The 19,646-nt window shown below is 44.4% G+C and overlaps 2 protein-coding genes across 2 annotated transcripts in view; one reads left to right on the top strand and one right to left on the bottom strand.

Annotated features, from left to right (window-relative positions):
- The window catches only part of Taldo (transaldolase), a 27,542-nt gene extending 8,274 nt beyond the window's left edge, over nt 1-19,268 (top strand). The window contains exons 3-7 of the mRNA XM_068355104.1: nt 1,387-1,626; nt 2,694-2,819; nt 5,995-6,131; nt 6,385-6,495; nt 18,535-19,268. Coding sequence (XP_068211205.1) covers nt 1,387-1,626; nt 2,694-2,819; nt 5,995-6,131; nt 6,385-6,495; nt 18,535-18,692 — 772 coding nt within the window. The 3' untranslated portion in view covers nt 18,693-19,268. The remainder of the gene's footprint in view (nt 1-1,386; nt 1,627-2,693; nt 2,820-5,994; nt 6,132-6,384; nt 6,496-18,534) is intronic.
- Nucleotides 19,154-19,646, bottom strand: part of ND-39 (NADH:ubiquinone oxidoreductase subunit 39) — a 91,751-nt gene continuing 91,258 nt past the window's right edge. Inside the window, exon 8 of the mRNA XM_068355103.1 lies at nt 19,154-19,519. Within this exon, the coding sequence (XP_068211204.1) occupies nt 19,340-19,519 (180 nt within the window). The 3' untranslated portion in view covers nt 19,154-19,339. The remainder of the gene's footprint in view (nt 19,520-19,646) is intronic.

The following is a 19,646-nucleotide window of genomic DNA, read 5'->3' as shown; positions in this document are numbered from 1 at the left end:
ATGTAGGCCTGGGTCTTCCAACTCTTTTAGTGCCTTGTAGAGTCCAGTTGAAAGTTTGGTGAACTAATCTCTTGGAGTGTGAAGAGCATGCCAAAACCATCTTCATCTCCCCCTCACCATGATCTCGTCCACATTTGCCACTAGAGTAATTTCTCTTATAGTTTCAGTTCTAATCCTGTCCTGCCATTCAATTCCCAATATTCTTCTGAGGGCTTTGGTCTCAAATCGTCAAACTCTTATCGTTTCATTGTCATACCACAACATTTGTCCATACAGTAACACCAATCTCGCTAAACTGATGTAGCGTGATTTTTAAGTGTAATTTCAGGCGATTGATTTCCAAATTTTACTTAACCTAGCCATTGTCTGATTTGATTTTTTAAATCTCATTAAACTCAAATTCTAAAGATCCTGTATTAGAGATCATAGTTCCTAAATATTTAAATGATTCATCTCATTAATCCTTACTCCTTCCAATGATACTTAATCTTCCATTACATATTCCCTTACCATCTGTCTTTCTTCTATTTATCTTGAGCCCAACCCCATGTGATATTTTATGCATTCTGGTAAGCAAATTTTGTAAGTCCTTTGGTGTTTTGCTAATAAGGACAGCATCATCAGCATACTCTACGTTAGTTACTTTCTTATTGCCAATCCAGTCCAATCCTTCTCCATGATGCCCAACTGTTCTCTGTATTACGAAATCCAAGAGGAGGATAAACAACATAGGTGACCACACACTCCCTTGGAGTACTCCTTTGTTTACTGGAAATTAATGTGATAGGACTCCACTAACATTAACTTTGCACTTGCTATGGTCATGAACATATTTACATATTTAAGAGGAACTTTATAATAATGTAGGACTCTCCATAATTTTGCCGGTGCATGCTATCAAAGGGTTTTTTCATAGTCCACAAATGCCATCAAAAGTGGATTTTTATACTAGACACATTGCTATACCACATGTCTTAAGATGAAAATTTGCTCAGGACAACTTCTACATTTTCTAAATCCTGCTTGTTACATTACTACTTGAATTATTTTCATTATTTTTATACATGCGTAGAGCCACATTACAATAAAAAGTACCTGTAGATTGACTCTTTGAATGTACAATTCTCAGTCTCGGTTCACTTGAGTGATCTGGAATAAGATGTTTAGGGAAGCTCTGGTGCCTGTGTGGAATAATAAGATCTCAAATAAAATTGGTTGAACTACATTGGTTCAATAATTGTTTCTGGTAAGAATGTTGCTTTGCATAAGGTACTGGCAGTATGATTTATGTCCTTGATGATAAAGATAATGCCTGTTCTGATATTGTTCAACTTCCCTCTCTCAAAATAAAGTAAGCTATAATTGAATGAATTTGTTTATTTCTAGCGATTCTACAGCACAGGTGGCAGCAGCAATGGATAAGCTCTTTGTGCTATTTGGCTGTGAGATTCTCAAGATAGTTCCTGGTCGAGTCAGCATTGAAGTTGATGCCAGGTTGAGCTTCGACAAGGAAGCAAGTATCGCCAAGGCCAAGAAGTTCATTTCAATGTTTGAATCTGAAGGCATTGATAAAGAAAGGATCCTTATAAAACTGGCTTCAACTTGGGAAGGCATTCAGGCTGCCAAGTAAGTAAAGAAAGGCTATTCAGTTTTCCATATTAGAAAATTGTCGTTAAAGAGTAGGCAGACTTAGAATAGATTCTTGGTTGATGAAATGCTTCTTTCAAGTTTATCCATATAAAAGTAGAAATAAGGAAATTTACTCATTAAAAAAATGTGTGACTGGGTACAAGGCCTAGAAGTAATGACATTCAAGTTTGTTGGATTTTTAAGTACTGTATATAATAGTGAAAACTTGAATAAATTCTCCATTCTTGCTTCAGCAGTGTTATATTTTAAGCCATGAGGAGATTAGTGCTACTTGAGGCACTGCTGCTATAACTGAAAGGGTCTTTGCAGTGGACCATTTTCTGCTAACTACACACACTTTTAGCTGCTGTCTAACTAGTTTTAACTATACAGTACTTCTTCATGCAACTTTCAGATTTTTCTCTCAGGTGGACCTTGACACTACTGTAAATGGCCTCCCAACAATTTTTTTTAAAGGTGGATTAAATATTCTGTAAAAAAAAGATAGGGATCAGATGTAACTGAAATCTCTCTCTCTCTCTCTCTCTCTCTCTCTCTCTCTCTCTCTCTCTCTCTCTCTCTCTCTCTCTCTCTCTCTCTCTCTCATATTTATATATATATATATATATATATATATATATATATATATATATATATATATATATATATATATATATATGTTAGAAAATGGTATAGTTGGTGCCAGTGCTGCTGACATGTAGAAATTTGTGTGAAACCCATGAGGAGGACAAAGCTGAAGAGACAGCAAATAAAGAATGGACTTGCACAATTTGCAAAGTGCACTGCAAGTAAATGATTACCATTCGGATACTATTCTGTATTTTTGTGTTAACTAATACAGTATGGGGAATTATTTTTAGGAAATGCTTGTACTTAGATTATCATTGAATGCTGTACTTAAATTTTTACATAATCCAGTTGACATAAAAATAAACTTAACTTGGGAAGTGAAAATTTTGCACTTTTGAAACTTTCAAGATAAACTTTAGTATATGTCGGTAAATGTTACTGTATAGATAAAACTTTTTTTTTTATCATTTCAGAGTTCTTGAGGAAGAGCATGGCATTCATTGCAACTTGACATTATTATTTGGATTCGCACAGGCAGTTGCTTGTGCTGAGGCTGGCGTAACATTGATCTCTCCTTTCGTTGGTCGAATCTTGGACTGGTATGTACTGTAGTGTGAATTTTATAACTTTTAAAGGGTTAGATATTCTGTAGTATATTTTAGGTGTACTTTATTTATATGCTACTAGTTCCTAGAAAATTTATTTAGTAAAGGCAGTTAATCCCTTTTTCTATTTTATAGATTACATTTACAGTTTATTCTAATGCAGATACAAACTTCGAACACCTTTAAATGGGTTACTCCTAGTCTCGTTTTCTGTGTCCAGGCAATCAAAATAAAAAGGGTTTAATTGCATAACATGGTTGCAAGGCAACCCCAATGCATGACGGAACGTGGCATCATCTAATGACACACTCCACTACCCTTCTGATTGTCACCTTAAGAGGATGTATCCCTTCCTCTCTCTACGATGTATACATCCGTATTCAGCATGCACACCCTTATAGTGCTTGCTGCTTGTGCCTTGTCTGTTCTTTTTTTTTTATTATTTTTCTTAGTCACTTGCATTACTGTGATTATCTGTGAGCTAAGAGTGATTGCAATTATGGCTAGTAAGCTTAATATGCGTCCATGCCTCGGCAATGATGGGCTTCTTGTGGCACCTTCATGAGTCTTGTTTGCTCCCTGGCAGGAGAGGGTCAATGGAATTGCCATGCGATTACAGTCAGTGGTGCATTGCCTCTCACTTCACGGCTGTAGACCATCCAGCATCTCCTCTGAAAGAAAGGCTTTCAGGACCAACTGCAAAATTACTTTCCAGATATCTCTGAAAGTCGTCCGCAGCAGTCTACCAGGCCATGTGGAAAATATTCTGTGATTGGTGTCATAGAGGGAATATTGCTCCACTGAAGGCTGCTATTCCCCTGATTGCTGATTTTTTCATTTTGATCTTTCCTCTTCATGGGAGCCATCAGCTCTCATTAGGGATTTCAAGCGGACTTTCCTTCCGCGAGAACTCGAACCTAAGGTACTGTACAGTACTTAAGTGTTTGAAGAAAGCCCCGTACAAACTTATGTATAAAGCCTTGGATAGGAACCTTACCCTAAAGACCATCTTTCTCCTTGTCATTGCTTCAGCTAAGAGAGTATGTGAACTACATGGTCTGTCTTATCTTATGTCACATTCCAGAAGGTGGAAAGAATAATCCCTATCATTTGTTCCCATATGTGTGGCCAAAACCCATAATCTTGTAGAAAACGATATCAGATTTAACTTTCACTGCCTTCTCTCTCGAAGAGGCAACAGATGACCCGAATAATATTTTACTGTCCCATGCGAGCAATTGAAAAAATATTTAATGGGAGACATACCCAAGGCCTAGAATTTCCAATTTGTTCGTGAGCACGGGTCACTCCAAAAGTTAAATATCCAAAAATGCAGTTTCCTTTTGGTTAAGAGAAACTATCATGAGAGCTAATAAATCCTTGGGAAGCATTGCCAGGGGTCCCCAATAGAGCACATGATATCCTTGGTTTTGCTGCAACCCTAACATTCTGCAAAAACTACTCTGTAGCACAAGTCCTCAAAACTGACATATGGAAGAGACAGAACACTTTTAGGGATTGGACCTTTACCATAGTGATTGTACTTATAGGTCCTTGGACACTTTCTCTCTAGGCCTTATTGTTGCAGCGCAACGAACTATATAATCTTACGCTCTTAAGGGACATGTAACTGTTTTTATCAAGGCATCAGTTATTCTTTGCATTATGAAACTTGGATCAAGGTGGATGTTGATCACAGATGGATGTGAAGCCTTCACTTGGAATTCACCCTAATGCACGTAAGAATGTCATGTTTTTTCAGTTATCTTTGATGTATTAAATTTATTCGTTATGTGACTGTTCTTATAGCTTCACCCTGGCTTAAGACTAAACCTTTTGGATTGAACTGTACAGCCCTGCCTCTTTACAAGTCAGCTATACAATTCCAATTTAATCCACTTCTGACCTTTTGCTCTTACCTATAAGTAATTGTATCTATCATGGAAGAAGGGCATACCTCTTAATGGAGACTCTCCCCCCACTTAAGGAAGACTCCCATTTAAATGACAAAGTTTGTAGCTACTTATTTTTAAAACCATTTTTATTTTTCCTAGCTATATAAACCAGTCATTTAATCAAAAGTCCCACATCAACTGCCCCACAAGTCTTTGACCAAAAGAGAGTAAAGGGTGTTATGTGACGGTGCCCCACACTGCCGTGCACTGGGGTTACCTAGCAACTGTATTATGATGCAATCGAACCCTCTTTCTTTTGATAGTCTAGTCGTAGAAAACAAGACTAGGAATAACCCACTTAAATGACTCGGCGTTGTTATTTAGGAAAAATAGTTTGTTCCATCTCTATACAAACCCTTGATATTTATAGGGATATTTTCGGTGTAGCGGGAGTACGAGCCATAAGACTTTTAGTGTTGGATAACCACAATGCTGTATAGGGTTTGCCCCCTTCTGCCATGTGACTGGGATAAACCTACTATGTTCAGTATCAAATACCTACCCCCTTTAAGGAGTCTCTCCCTATGAAGAAGTGTAAGTTGTTTCCTTGAGGGTACACATTTCAGATCCATAAGGAGGGTTTCATTTTTTATGGAATACTACAACCGCAGTCTTGAAATAAATCTCTTGATAAACCATTTTCCTATTGTTAGTGTCTAAATGAATGACCAGCAAGAACTCAGGCTTTGGGATATTCCCTCAACCTTTCCTAGCTAAACCAGTAGGGAACTTACCAAGGTAGGTTTTAGTATCCAATCTAATTTCATTGAAAAAACATCCATATTAATGACAAGTTGTTTGTACTTGAGGAAAAATAAGAATCTAAAATTTTAAATTTTTATTCTAATGCCATGGGCATATTAAACTTTTTGTCCTGTTCTCTGGTTTTACATATTTTAAACCCAGAACTATTGTCAACCTAAATAATTTGGAAATTTCAATTTCTTGCTATCTTTAAAGTTGGTTTTTCTTGTTTGGACCAAACTTGGGGTAGGTAAGGTCTTTAAATTGCCTGTAAATTTTCACTGTTTGGGTTATATCAAATTATTATTGAAAAAGTAGCATTGGTCTGCAAAATCTTCCCAGTTTTTGAGACTTAGATTGGATTATTTTATGACTGGTATTGTCATTATGAATGAAGCAGACTGATTTAGATTATTTTATGATTGATACTAGTTTAGATTGCTATTCTGGATATCACTTTTATTTTATAGGTATGTAGCAAACACTAATAAGAAGACCTACGAACCTCATGAGGACCCAGGAGTCGAAAGTGTTACCCGTATTTACAATTATTACAAGAAGTTCGGTTACAAGACTGTAGTTATGGGAGCATCCTTCAGGAATGATGGTATGTCTCGATAATTACCGGTGTGAGATTGTCATGGAAATTTATGTAAATATTTATTATTTTAATTATACAAAATATTTTTCTGGTAATAATGTACTTTACAGTATAAGGGGGCCAGTGAATTTAAGTTATATAATAACTTCATTAGAGATAATTTTCATTTTTTTTTGTTTGAAGGTGCTATCAAATACAGTATACCAATGGCATTTTATTTTTTTTAGAAGTGACTAATGTAAATTATTGCAAATTGCAGGAGAAATTCGTGAGCTCGGTGGTTGTGATCTTTTGACCATTGGACCTAAGTTTTTGGAACAGTTGCAGAATTCAACTGAACCAATCACCCAGAACCTCTCAGAAGCCAATGGTAAGTTGTTGGATGTGAAAAAAAGGATTATCTCTGTAATGTGGAAATTTGTTTTTGAATTATGGTGGCTAGCGTGAGAGATTGATCAATTATGAAGAAAAGCACTTGCACCTAGAAACAATCAAAGCTAACGAGGGACTCAACCGAGTTCGGCTGGTACTGCTAGGGTGCGACGGCCCACCCTACCTCGTTAGCCACCACAGATGAAGCTTCATAAGCTGAATCCCCTACTGCTGCTACTTCCGCGGTCATCCCAGGTGACCGGAGGAAGCAGCAGGGCCTACCGGAACTACGTCACAATCGCTCTCCATTCATTCCTCTTTCTAGCACGCTCTCTCGCATCTATTCTTCTATCACCCAGAGCTTTGTTCACTCAATCCATGCACTCAAACCTTGGCCTTCCTCTTGTACTTCTCCCGACAACTCTTGCATTCGTCACCCTCTTTAGCAGACAGCCATTTTCCATTCTCTCAACATGGTCAAAGCACCTCAACACATTCATATCCACTCTAGCTGCTAAATAATTTCCTACACCCGTTCTCACCCTCACAACTTTGTTCCTAATCCTATCTACTTGAGATACACCAGCCATACTCTTGAGACACTTCATATCCAAACACATTCAATTTATGTCTCTCCAACACTTTCATTTCCCACAAATCCAATCCTTACATCACAGGTGGTACAATCACTTTCTCATACAGAACTCTCTTTACATTCATGTCTAACTCGCTTTTCTTTACCACTCCCTTCACTGCCCCCAACACTTAGTATCCTTCATTTACTCTGATGTACCTCTGCTTCCACTCCACCATTTACTGCAACATCAGAAACCAAATACTTAAACTCGTACATCTCATAACCTTACTCTTAACCACATTAACTCTCAACTTCTGTCTCTTACAAACCCTTCCAATTCTGTCCCTAATGAGCCAAGCTTCTCTTCCGAGTCTGCAACCAGTACAGTATCATCCACAAACAACAACTGATTCACCTCCCATTCACGATCATTCTCGTCTATCAGTTTCAATCCTCGTCCAAGCACTCGAGCATTCACACCTCTCACCACTCCATCAACATACAAGTTAACAACCATGGCGACATCACACATCCCTGTCTCAGCCCCACTCTCACTTGAAAGCAATTGCTCACTTTATTTCCTATCCTGACACATGCTTTACTATCTTCGTAGAAACTTTTCACTGCTTGCAACAACCTTCCACCAATTCTATATACAGTAACCCATCATATTCCTCATTGCTTCCCTATCAACTCTTATCACACGCTTTCTCCAGATCCATAAACGCAACAGACACCTTCTTACCTTTTGCTAAATATTTCTAGCATATCTGCCTAATTGTTAATTTTTCCGTAACCGAAATACAAACCACGCTATTTACATAGAGTATTACTTTCGGCGTAGCTGAAATGACGAGCCATTAGATTTTTAACGAGGGTTAACCCCCCCCCCCCCCCCCCGCTAGTTAGCAGGGGGGAGGGAAGGGGTAGCTTGCTACCGCTCCCGCTCACACACTGTGAGTTGTCTCACTTCACTTTTGGCTCGGACGAAGTACAGACGTTTCTGTTTTCGTCCTCGTTAATGACAGCCTTAATCTGTTTTTTGGCTTTTTCTAGTTCTGTGTGTTTGGAAGTTGGCCTCGACCGTTATCATCGCTATGCGCAAGTGCCCTGGACACTGGCCGCCCTTTTGGGACCTTCATGTCAGCGGAGGACACCGATCCTCACACCCTTTGCCCGCAGTGCCGAGGTCAACGGTGTGAGAGGGAGAATACTTGCAGTGAGTGTAGGAAGTGGTCTGCTTCCCAGTGGGAGAAGTTCGGCCGTCGGCGTAAGAAGAAGTCCTAGAGAGACCGTTCTCCTTCAGGGGTAACCTTGAAGAAGGAAGGCTCTAAGGACTCTCCTTCCGCCGCCCGAACCTCCTCCGAAGCTCCCACTCGATCGGTCTCTCGTGAGAGACCGCCAAGTGGTAGCGCAGGCCCTAGTGGTGTTTCCCGACCTCAGGGTGCAGGAGAGGGCGTTGCCTCCCTTAGCGTGGCAGCTCCCTCTTCTCCGGGGGAGGATATTTTGGATTTTAATGAATATGACCAAACTGTTTCTAATGATGATTTGTTCCAGCTTTGGGCTTCCTTTGGGCTTAAGGGCTTGCCCTCCAAGGAAGCCCTGTTTGACCTGATCCAGCTGGGGGCTGCGGTCAAACAGTTGCCGGTAATACCGGAGGTACTCCCTTCGGATATTGTCGACACTGTCTTGGCAGGGCCTTCCGACGGGTCTGGTCAAACCCTTGATGCTGCGCCTGTTGCAGACGTTGCTGAAGGCTCTACTCCCCCCTCCGAACATCCTTCGAGGGAGGAGGGGAGTCCCAAGGTCTCTCTGCGGGCCGGTCTCCCCCTCGGGGGAGCGCGCTGACAGAGACTCCTCTTCGGAGGACTGATGACTTGGACGCCCTTCCTCGAGGTCGAATTCGCCGTAAGGCCCGTCGGCCTCTCCGTAGCAGAGGACTTCCTTCTCCCTATAAGGGAGTTAGGAGGCGCCTCTTTGGGTCTTCCTCTCCTGCTCCTCCCCCTGAGGAGGAGCCCCCCCGTCAGAAGCAGACCGTCGCAGTATCGTCCCTTGACCTCTCCGCAGATCGTTCACGATCTCCTACGCCTGCCAGACCTTCTGACCTGCCTTCTCCGTTCCTGGCTGCAGATGCGCTTTGGGCGCCTTCTCACCCTGTCATCCGACAGGCACCGATCCCTTCGGGGAAAAGGGACTCTACCCACGGTGTGGGTAAGTCCCTGGCGTGTCAGGGTTCCCCTGCGCGTTCGCGTGCAGTAGCGCACAAGCGCTCTCCAGAGTTACAGTCTTCGGACTTAACTCGCCAGCGCTCTCCTGCTCGCCAGCGCTCTCCTGCTCGGCAGCGATCACCTGCTCGCCAGCGCTCTCCTTCTCGCAGGTCTCCTGTGAAACAGCAGCGCCCTCATGTTCCTGATGTGCTCAAGGCGCACCTTCGTTCTTCTGAGCGCCCTCGTTCTCCTGTGCGCAGCCGCGCTACTACGCAGCCTGTTCCTGATGTGCGCCCAGCGCGCCAACGATCGCCAGATCTGGACTTAGGCAAGGGTTCCATCCCGTTGCCTCGCCCTCGCGCCCCTGCGCGCCCTTCTGCTCTTGCACAACAGCGCACGCGCTCTCCGGAGCGCCCATCTAGAGCTCCTGTACGCGAGCGTTCGTCTCCTTCCATCTCTTCAGATGTGCGCAGTAACCTTACTACGCGTCAACGATTTCTTGCGCACCCACGCGATCTCTCGCCTGTGCGCAAACGCTCTCCTGAGTGTCAACGCCCTCTTAAAACTGATCGCCCCAGGTCTCCGACTCACCCGCGCGATAAATCGCCTGTGAGCAGTCGTTCGCCTGTCCGTGGTACGCGCCGTCGTTCTTTGGAGTCCGCGCGACATCGCTCGCCAACGCGCCAGCGCTCTCCGCCTGGCAAACGCTCGCCAAGTCGCTCGCGACATTACTCGCCCGAACATCATCGTTCTACGCGCCGCCAGCGGTCGCCTAGTTTTCAGCGCACCACTTCACCTACGCACCCACGCGCACCTTCACGTGCGCGCCAACGCATCCCTTCGCCTGCGCGCCCGCTCGCCAACGCATCCCTTTGCCTGCGCGCCCACGCGCCATCTCGTCCTCGCGCGAACGTGCCCATGCGCATTCTTCTCCACGCGGTAATGCGCCCGCGCACGATCCCTCGAATGCTATTTCGCGCGAGCGCCGCCGCGATCCCCATTCGCGCAGGGATCATCAGCGCGGCCAACTGATAGGGACGCGGACTTCCAGATCTCCCTCTGGATCGCCACTGCGCAAGTGTAGGATTACCTACCAGGATCAGGACCAGGAAGGATCTATGGAGAGGTCCATGCAACATTCTGTTTCTTCTTCTTTTCAGGCAGGCCCCGTGGTGTCCACTCCGAAGGGTCAGGAGATCCCCTTCCCTCCAGCAGGGATAACTGACACTGCGTCAGTTACCCGTCAGCCTTGGTTCAGTCACATAATGAACGCAGTGGTTCAGGCTGTGAAGCCTGCCCTCGTTGATTTGGGACTTGAACCAACGGAGACTCATCCCCGCTGAAGAGAAGGAGAGGAGTGGACTTCGTGGTGACATGTCCCCGGGAGAAGTTGACCCCCAAGAGGTCCGTCAGGAAGGCTCCTTCTCCTTCACGATCGGTTTCTCCTTCTCCCATGGACGGGGTTTTTCCGTCCTCAGGAGAGTCCAGCGAGGCAGGGGTGTCTCCCACGGCATCAATGGGAGGAACCCCTCTTCTTAGGAGAGTAACTTCTCGCGAGGAAGCTCCCTTCCGGGCCTCTTTGCTGGAGTCCTGTATTCCTCCTAGGAGGGAGCCCAAGGACTCCAAGACGATTCCTAAATAGTCATCCAGGATCCGTCCAGAGCCAACCAGACCCCTGGAGAACGTCCACGTGTCTCCCCAAGATGAGCCTTTGGGGACCGGAGACTTAGCTGCCAGTCCGCAAGGAGGAGACCAGTTTGAGTCAGAACATGCTTTCTGGCAGGTCCTAGGCTTGATGAGGCAACTCAACAAGTTTAAGGACCCGGAGACTGCCCCTCGTGAGGGCAAGGACACGGTGCTAGACCAAGTCTACGGCACCCAGAAACTCCCTAAGACCAGCGCAGCTTTGCCTTGGTCCAAAGGGGTGAAGGGGGCTAGGGACAGGGTCGAAGCCCAGCTCTCCGAGCTCGCCTCCTCCGGTCGTTTTTATGCCGGGCACAAACTCCTCCCGCCTCCTCGGGTACATGAGAGGAGGTACTTTGAGATCATGGGGGAGTCCAGTATGGCTCTTCCACTTCACCATTCTGTGGAAGAGCTGACCAGGGGAACTCCTCTCGAGAAGCTCTCCGCTCGGCAGGTGACTTTCTCAGCGTCGGAGATCCTGAGCCTAGAGAAGGTCGCGAAGAGTGCCATGCAGGCAACTTTGTGGCTGGACATTTGGCTGGGATCTCTGGGCATCCTATTGCGCTCTGAGGATCTGTCCAAGGAGAGCAATAGGAAGGCCTTGAAGACCTTCCTCCTCTCGGGCACTCGTTCGATCGAGTTCCTCGCTCACCAGGTTACTAACCTGTGGGCTAACTCGATCCTCAAGCGTCGTGACGCAGTGACCGAGAGGTTCCATCCGAAGGTCCCCGCCGTGAATGTCTGCAGGCTCAGGCACTCCTCCATCCCTGGGAGAGATCTGCTTGAGCCCAAGGAGATAGAACGAACAGCTGAGAGGTGGAGGAGATCGAATCAGGATTCTCTCCTCCAGAGGGCCCTTACATCTCAGCCCTACAAGCCTCCAGCGCCTCAACAGCAGCCTCGCAAGACACCGAAGCAGGCTCCGGCAGCTAAGACAGGGGTGTCTAAGCCGCAGCCCTTTCAAACCAAGGACAGAAGGCGCGGCAAGTCCTCTAGGGGAGGAAAGAATCCTAGGGGCAGCGGCCGAGGCAGCAAGCGCTAGGATCGGCAATCCCCCCGCGTGTCCACCTGTGAAGGGATGCCTAAAAAGTTGCGTGCACAGGTGGCAGCAACTTGGGGCCGATTCTTGGACGGTCTCCGTGATCGGCCAAGGTTATCGCATCCCATTCACGACATCTCCACCTCCTCTGACAGCGAATCCAGTGTCGCTGAACTCCTATACCATGGGATCGGCAAAGGGGTTAGCCCTTCGGGCAGAAGTCGAGACCATGCTCAAGAAGGATGCTCTCCAGGAGGTCAACGACGGCTCCCCAGGCTTCTTCAGTCGACTCTTTCTTGTAAAGAAGGCGTCTCGAGGCTGGAGACCGGTCATCGATCTCTCAGCCCTGAACAAGTTTGTCAAACAAACTTCGTTCAGCATGGAGACAGCGGACACGGTCAGACTTGCAGTGAGACCACAAGACTTCATGTGCACACTGGATATGAAGGACGCGTACTTCCAGATCCCAATCCACCCGTCTTCCAGGAAGTACTTGAGATTCAGCCTAGACAGCAAGATCTACCAGTTCAAGGTGCTGTGTTTCGGTCTCTCCACAGCACCTCAGGTGTTCACCAGAGTGTTCACACTGATTTCGTCGTGGGCGCACAGGAACGGCACACGTCTCCTCCGTTATCTGGACGACTGGCTGATCCTGGCAGACTCGGAGTCGACCCTTCTTCGACACCGGGACAGGCTTCTGGAGGTTTGCCAAGATCTGGGGATCATGGTAAATCTCGAGAAGTCCTCTCTGCTTCCGACGCAGCGACTGGTATATCTAGGCATGATATTAGACACCGATCTCCACAAAGCCTTTCCATCAGACGACAGGATAGCAAGGCTGAGGAGGGTCGCAGAACCTTTCCTCAGGCGGGAAGAGCTTCCAGCCCAATCATGGTTACGTCTACTAGGTCACCTATCCTCCCTGGCACGTCTAGTCCCGAACGGCCACCTCAGGATAAGATCCCTGCAATGGCGGTTAAAGTCTCGGTGGAATCAAGGCTCCGATTCTCCGGACTTTCTGGTTCCTATAGGATCCACGGAACTGACGGACCTTCGGTGGTGGCTGAACGACGTGAATCTTCGAAAGGGAGTGGATCTTCTCGTCCTCCCCCCGGATTTGACTCTGTTTTCGGACGCGTCAAAAGAAGGGTGGGGGGCCCACGTTCTGAACCAAAGAATCTCAAGCCTCTGGTCAGAATCAGAAAAGTACCTCCACATCAACCTGCTAGAAATGAAGGCCGTTTTCCTGGCCCTTCAACAGTTCCAACGGACTCTGGCGGGCCACAGCTATCCCATCTTGCAGTAGAGATTCTGAGATGGTCTGAAATCCACTCGATAACACTTTCGGCTCGCTTCATTCCTGGCAAGAGGAATGTGCTCGCCGACAGTCTGAGCAGAGCGATGCAGATAGTGAGTACCGAGTGGTCTTTGGATCCTCAGATAGCCAACAAAGTCCTGACTTTGTGGGGTTCCCCGACAGTAGATCTGTTCGCGACAGCCTTGAATTTCAAGCTGCCCCTGTACTGCTCTCCAGTTCCGGACCGCAAGGCTCTCTGGCAAGATGCTTTTCAGCAGAGGTGGGACAACATCGACTTTACGCCTTCCCACCATTCTGTCTGATGAGAAGGGTGCTCAACAAGACCAGACTATCGGTCAATCTCTCCATGACTCTAATAGCTCCGCTATGGCATCACGCGTAATGGTTCCCGGACCTTCTGCAGCTCCTGACGGAGCTTCCGAGAGAACTCCCCCCACGACACGAGCTACTCAGACAACCACACTGCAACATCTTCCACAAAGCCGTAGCGTCGCTTCGGCTTCACGCCTGGAGACTATCCAGCGTCTCCTTACGGAGAGAGGATTTTCGCAACAGGTTGCGGACAGGATGTCTCGCCACCTGCGCGAGTCCTCTATTGGAGTCTACCAGGCGAAGTGGAAAGTCTTCTGTGGTTGGTGTCGTGGGAGGGGTATCTCTCCACTCGATGCCTCTTATTCCAGCAATAGCGGAGTTCCTCGTGTATTTACGGGAGGAAATGCGCCTTTCGGTCTCGGCGGTGAAAGGCTATCGCTCACCCTTAAGCCTGGCTTTTAGGCTGAAAGGAGTGGACATTTCCTCTTCGTTAGAACTTTCCCTACTCATACGCAGCTATGAGCTTACCTGCCCTCGGTCAGAAGTAAGACCACCTCCTTGGAACGTGGTTCAGGTCCTCAGGGCTCAGAAGAGAGCTCCGATTGAACCATTACGCCAGGCGTCTGATCGCCACCTGTCTTGGAAGACGGCTTTCCTGCTCGCTTTGGCCTCGGCCAAGCGAGTCGGTGAACTTCATGGTCTTTCTTACGACGTCGCCCATTCAAGGGGATGGGGGGAGGTAACGTTCAGGTTCGTCCCTGAGTTTGTTGCCAAGACTCTGAACCTTGGGGGTGTCGGACCCTAGGTTTGACTCCTTCGGGGTAAAGAGTCTTCTTCTGTAACAAGTGACCCAGACCATCTGTTACTTTGCCCCGTGAGGAGTCTGAGGCGTTACTTGAAAAGAACAGCTGCAGTCCGTCCTCATGTGCAGGCGTTATTCGTGAGCACAGGAAGGACGAAGAGGAGGGTCACCAAGAACACCATCTCGGCCTGGATTCGGAAGGTTATTCAGCACGCCTTGAATCCTGACTCTCCTCCGTCACGTCACCCTAAAGCGCACGATGTCAGGGGCATCGCTACGTCCCTGGCCTTCAAGAGGAATTTCTCTGTGACGCAGGTCTTGCAAGCTGGGGTCTGGAAGCGTCAAATGACCTTCACAGCCCACTACCTGCAGGACGTGACCCACAGGAGCCTCGATACCTTCTCTATTGGCCCTGTGGTGGCTGCACAACAGCTGGTCTAACCTCAGGCTCCTTAATGGACAGGTAGCAGAAGGTTGAGGGCATTGTTACCCGGTTTTAGTCTGCGTGATTGAAAGAGTATGTCTGGCCCTTACTTCTTTCTTCATTCTCCCCTCCCTTGGGGAAAGCAGCATCCTGGTCTGCATAGCTGACCTCAACCTCTGCAGGTAAACCACGCTCCCTTGTGCTCCTAGTATTAGCTGTAATACTGTTTGCGTCCCCCATACCCTGACGAGGTGGTATTGGGAACGTCCTAGCCTAGATTTCTATCTAAAGAACTCCAGGTCAACTTCCTAGGACGAGTCAAAACTTCCTCCACACACAAGCTTATGTAGGCCGCACATTCGTCGCTAGCAACGAAAGTGCGAGGTGCAGGGACCCCTTTTCTTGAGTGCTGCTCACTCGGATTTCGGGTCCCCGGGTAAAGCCAAAGCCAGTAAGGCTGGGGACTTTCCGCCCTTCCTAAGGAGTAAGTCACCTTATGTAAATAGCGTGGTTTGTATTTCGGTTACAGAACAAATGACAAATTCGGAGATAATTTGTATTTTTCTTAACCATACAAACCTTAGCTATTTACTCATATTTGTCCGCCAGCCCTGTCCCCCAAGTCAAGTCCTACCTCTAAGTGAAGTGAGACAACTCACCAGTGTGTGGGGGGAGGGGTAGCAAGCTACCCCTTCCCTACCCCCTGCTAACTAGCGGGGGGGTAGTTAACCCTCGTTAAAAATCTAATGGCTCATTTCAGCTACGCCGAAAGTAATACCCTATGTAAATAGCTAAGGTTTGTATGGTTAGGAAAAATACAAATTATCTCCGAATTTGTCAATTCTGATTCGTATAACACCTAGCTCTTCTAAAACTACTCTGTACTTCTAAGATTGCATTCTCTGTTTTATCTTGGTCATAAGAGAGTATTTAGCCATTAGGAATTTGAAAATTGAAATTCTTATAAATTTTCTAGTGCAATAGTTTTTAAAATAGATAAAAAAAAAGTAGCGTACGTGGAAATATTTTAGATTGTGACCCTTACAGACGTTGATAGAAGTTGATGCTACTAAGCATCCAAAGCCACAATTTAGCAGGATCAAATTTATCAGTGTCATTGATTTCTACATCTTGAAAACCTTTAGTCTAAAAATTGCAGCAAGGAACAAATTAAAACACACTTTGACACCATCTTCTAGTTACTCTCAAGTTGGAATGATCAAATCCTGAACCTGTTAGGGAACCAGGTTCACTATTACCACCTGCCACTTTGTTAGGATAGAGCCCTTTGAAGAAGGCAGTGGATATCTGCCACCTCAGAGGTTGTCTAGCCAGGTGGGCCTCATTCTCCACCACTTTTTGAATTCCATGACCAGTATGTATCTTTGAGGGGAAGGTTCAAGTTCGATTTAATCTGAAGGCCAAGACAATTGCATGTCTGTCAAAGTTACCAAGTCTTTAGGCCAGTCTGGCAGGTTGAAGCTATATTCCTGCCTTGTCCAGATAGTTATAAACTCAAATGCCCATCCTATTCGTATGAGAAGAGGTAGACATGCCACCACCCCTGTGGACACTTGGTGGCTGTTGTTACTCCAAAGCATAGGAACTTATTGTTTAACCTTACTTGCTCCATTAAAATGCAGATACAATATGAAGGACTGGTGTTTTTAATGTGCCCTCGTATCCTAAAAGTTCAGAGGAGCACAGAATTTGCCTCTATGATATTTTTCCCTTTGACTCTATCCTCCCGAGGCTTGAGGGATAACAAAAAGATGACTGTAGAGGTGAAGTGATATCTGTGAAGCTTGCTTTATGAACTGAACCAAAGTCTCATGTCAGAGGTCTGAACTTGCCTGTTTCTTGGGCTTTCAACCCAAACTCTTAATAGCAAACAATCCTGAGGCTGAAATGCTATCACCATAGGTTCTGCCAGGATTCCTACCTCCCCGAGATAACCTAACTAGGGGATAGGAGGACTGTGTAAGAGATTTGCCTTATCTCCTTAGGACTTTCAGGTTGTTAAAGCTCCCCTGTTGAAGTAAAAATAATTCCTCTTCGTAATTCCCCTTTTTTCAAAATGAGTAATGTGATTTGTGGATGGGCAGAATATAGGCCTTCCCCAAAAAGCAAGCCGCTATCATAACTTTATAAATGTCTCTCATGGATGGTTATCTAGGAGATCCCTTTCCTGACACTCAGTGTGTTGTGTGTCCCTGTAGAAAATCATGAGGTTGTTACACTGTTGTAAATAGATCCTGGGAAATGGGAATATGAGGCTGAGAAGTCCTGTGATATAACTTAAAACTGCTATTGAAGGCATCTTTGCTTGAACAAAAGTTCTTTAAGGTGGCCGGCTGGTTAATGCCAATTTTTAATAATAGGACTTTGACATTCATACCACTTAATAAGGTGACTTAAGACATCTCCAAACTGCATAGGATTTTTTTGCGACGCCAGGGTGATTTATCCATAAAATAAGTTTTTCAAATTCTATCTCATCCCTTGATAATTATTACTAAGATCTGGGAATAGAGACCTCCAGTATTCTTTTTTTTTTTTTCCCCTAATAGTAATTTTTTTGCTAGATGAATTTTAGTAAAAAAAATATTCTAAAAATCGGGGGGGGGGGGGAATGTATGTAACAGGAATTGGGAAAAAGGGCTTCATTTCATTGTTTTATAATGTATTTCTAAGTTATGTACCAAATTTCAATGATACATCTTAAAAACTAAGAGAGACTTGAATTTGAAGGTCAATAAGCATAGTTTTGAGATCCGGGCATTCAAAGTTTTTCTTTGTATTTTTACAAAGACAATATTTAATAAATCCTGATCATTATGAATTTTGTTCTTTTTTGGATATTGATAAACGAAAACAGTCATTTATCATAATTTACTCGTAAACGAAGATCCTTTTGCTCAATATCTTGCTTCTTATGCTTGTGTTAGGCAAGGCTGTCGCTTCTCCATCCACACAACTCTCTCTCTCTTTCTGCACGACTGATATTACCCTCTTCTGAACTCTTAGAACAAAGTTTCTTCTTCCTTATGTTAGCAAGATGTTGAAATTGTCTTTTCCTCTTTAAAATGATAAAACTCATGCCGAAAAAGAGAAAAACAAATGTAAAAATAAGTGTCAGAGGTCAAACTCGGGCATGTATTCTCTCTCAGGTTTGTGGTGGGACTAAAGAGCGAAGGGTATAATACATTCGTCTGCGACTCGTGGAAATGATAGATAACGTTGTTCACAATTTTTTTACATTAAAATGTAATAATTATAATTTACTATAAGAAATACTGCATTTTATTTTAGGGAATAATGTTTATGGTTTATTGAATTACCCTGTAACTAAGAAAGTAAGGAATTTTGACAAAATATTTCTTACACCCATTGCCATACAAAGCTCAGTGAATTTTTTTCTGGATTTAGTTTTTTTCTTCCACCCCCATATATTGGCATTCCGGCTGTTATTGATAGATCCAAAGACTAATTAAGTCTCCTAAAATGGTAAACTGGATAACAGAAGGAGACTTTTTAAGAAAGTGTCTAATCCACTTATCAAGGATGCAATTAATTAATCTCAGCCTATTAATGTATTAAGAAAAATTAAAATGGCTTAATTTAGCAACTATTTTTGCATTGCAGGTAATTTTAATCAAATTTTTCTTCTTTCAGCCAAGAAGCTTGACATTGAAAAAGTTGAAATGACTGAGGCAAAGTTCCGTTGGGAAATGAATGAAGACCAGATGGCTACTGATAAGTTGTCTGAAGGGATTCGGAAATTTGCCATTGATGCTGTCAAACTGGAGAAACTATTGATGAATAAGATGTAAAGAGCATCGAAAGTTCCTGTTCCTAACTGTGATTTGCAAGTTAGTTTAAAATCCTCTGCATAATGCCTGCAGTGGAAGTGATATATATATTACTAGACACTCCATATATGTAATTCCACTATAGTATATAAATTATTTCTATTACAATACTACAGTTAAAGTATTTATTTTGAATTATTTTCACTGGTTAGACTTAAGTTTTCAGATAATCAGGTTCAGGGAATCTTGTGCAAGCTTGCTTTGTGTTTATGTAATTGTCTAACATTTACTGTGAACACACTGGAGAGTATCTTTCTTTCAAATATGATAACACTGGAGAATATAACTTGCATTTAACTGTGAAAGTTGTATGACAACAAAATAAATAAGCCACTGCAGTTAGTTAACCCTCTGCATAATATTAATTTATCACTAAGTTTCCACCATGTAATAACTACAATTTTGATGAGTAAAAGTCAATATTTTAAGACAATTTATTGTTGTCACACCATATTTTCTAACAATGTTACATGTACAAGACTATTTACAATAGTGTTCAAATAAATATTTCTATAAGAAATTCTGTGGTACATAAAAGTTTCACTTTACCTGGTCACAACTTCTAATCAATTTTATTCAGGATGTTAAGCATGAAGAAAAGTGTACATTTAATTTGCAGCAATGTAAGTTGGAGGTTTTGCGGATTCAAATTCTCCCAACTCCTCATCATAGTATGACTTGGCCCTGAATGGACGCAGTTCCCAGTCAATTCTGTCCTCCATTTTAGTCAGGGTTACGCCAAGATCCTCTAAAGTTGGAAGTCCCATCAGTGTGTCTGAAACGGCTTCCTGTACGGGGGCAAAACAAACATCATAGAAGGTATTCCCAAGTACAGATCTCACTTACAACTAAGAATTTCATGATTACTCTTCCAACCTGAATCTTGATAAACCTTACTACTAAATGTTACTGCTT

Source organism: Palaemon carinicauda, chromosome 31, assembly GCF_036898095.1.
Source record: "Palaemon carinicauda isolate YSFRI2023 chromosome 31, ASM3689809v2, whole genome shotgun sequence".
In the NCBI taxonomy this organism is placed as follows: Eukaryota; Metazoa; Arthropoda; class Malacostraca; order Decapoda; family Palaemonidae; genus Palaemon; species Palaemon carinicauda.
Note: the sequence above shows the minus strand (reverse complement) of the source record. Positions and strands in the feature narration are given on the sequence as shown.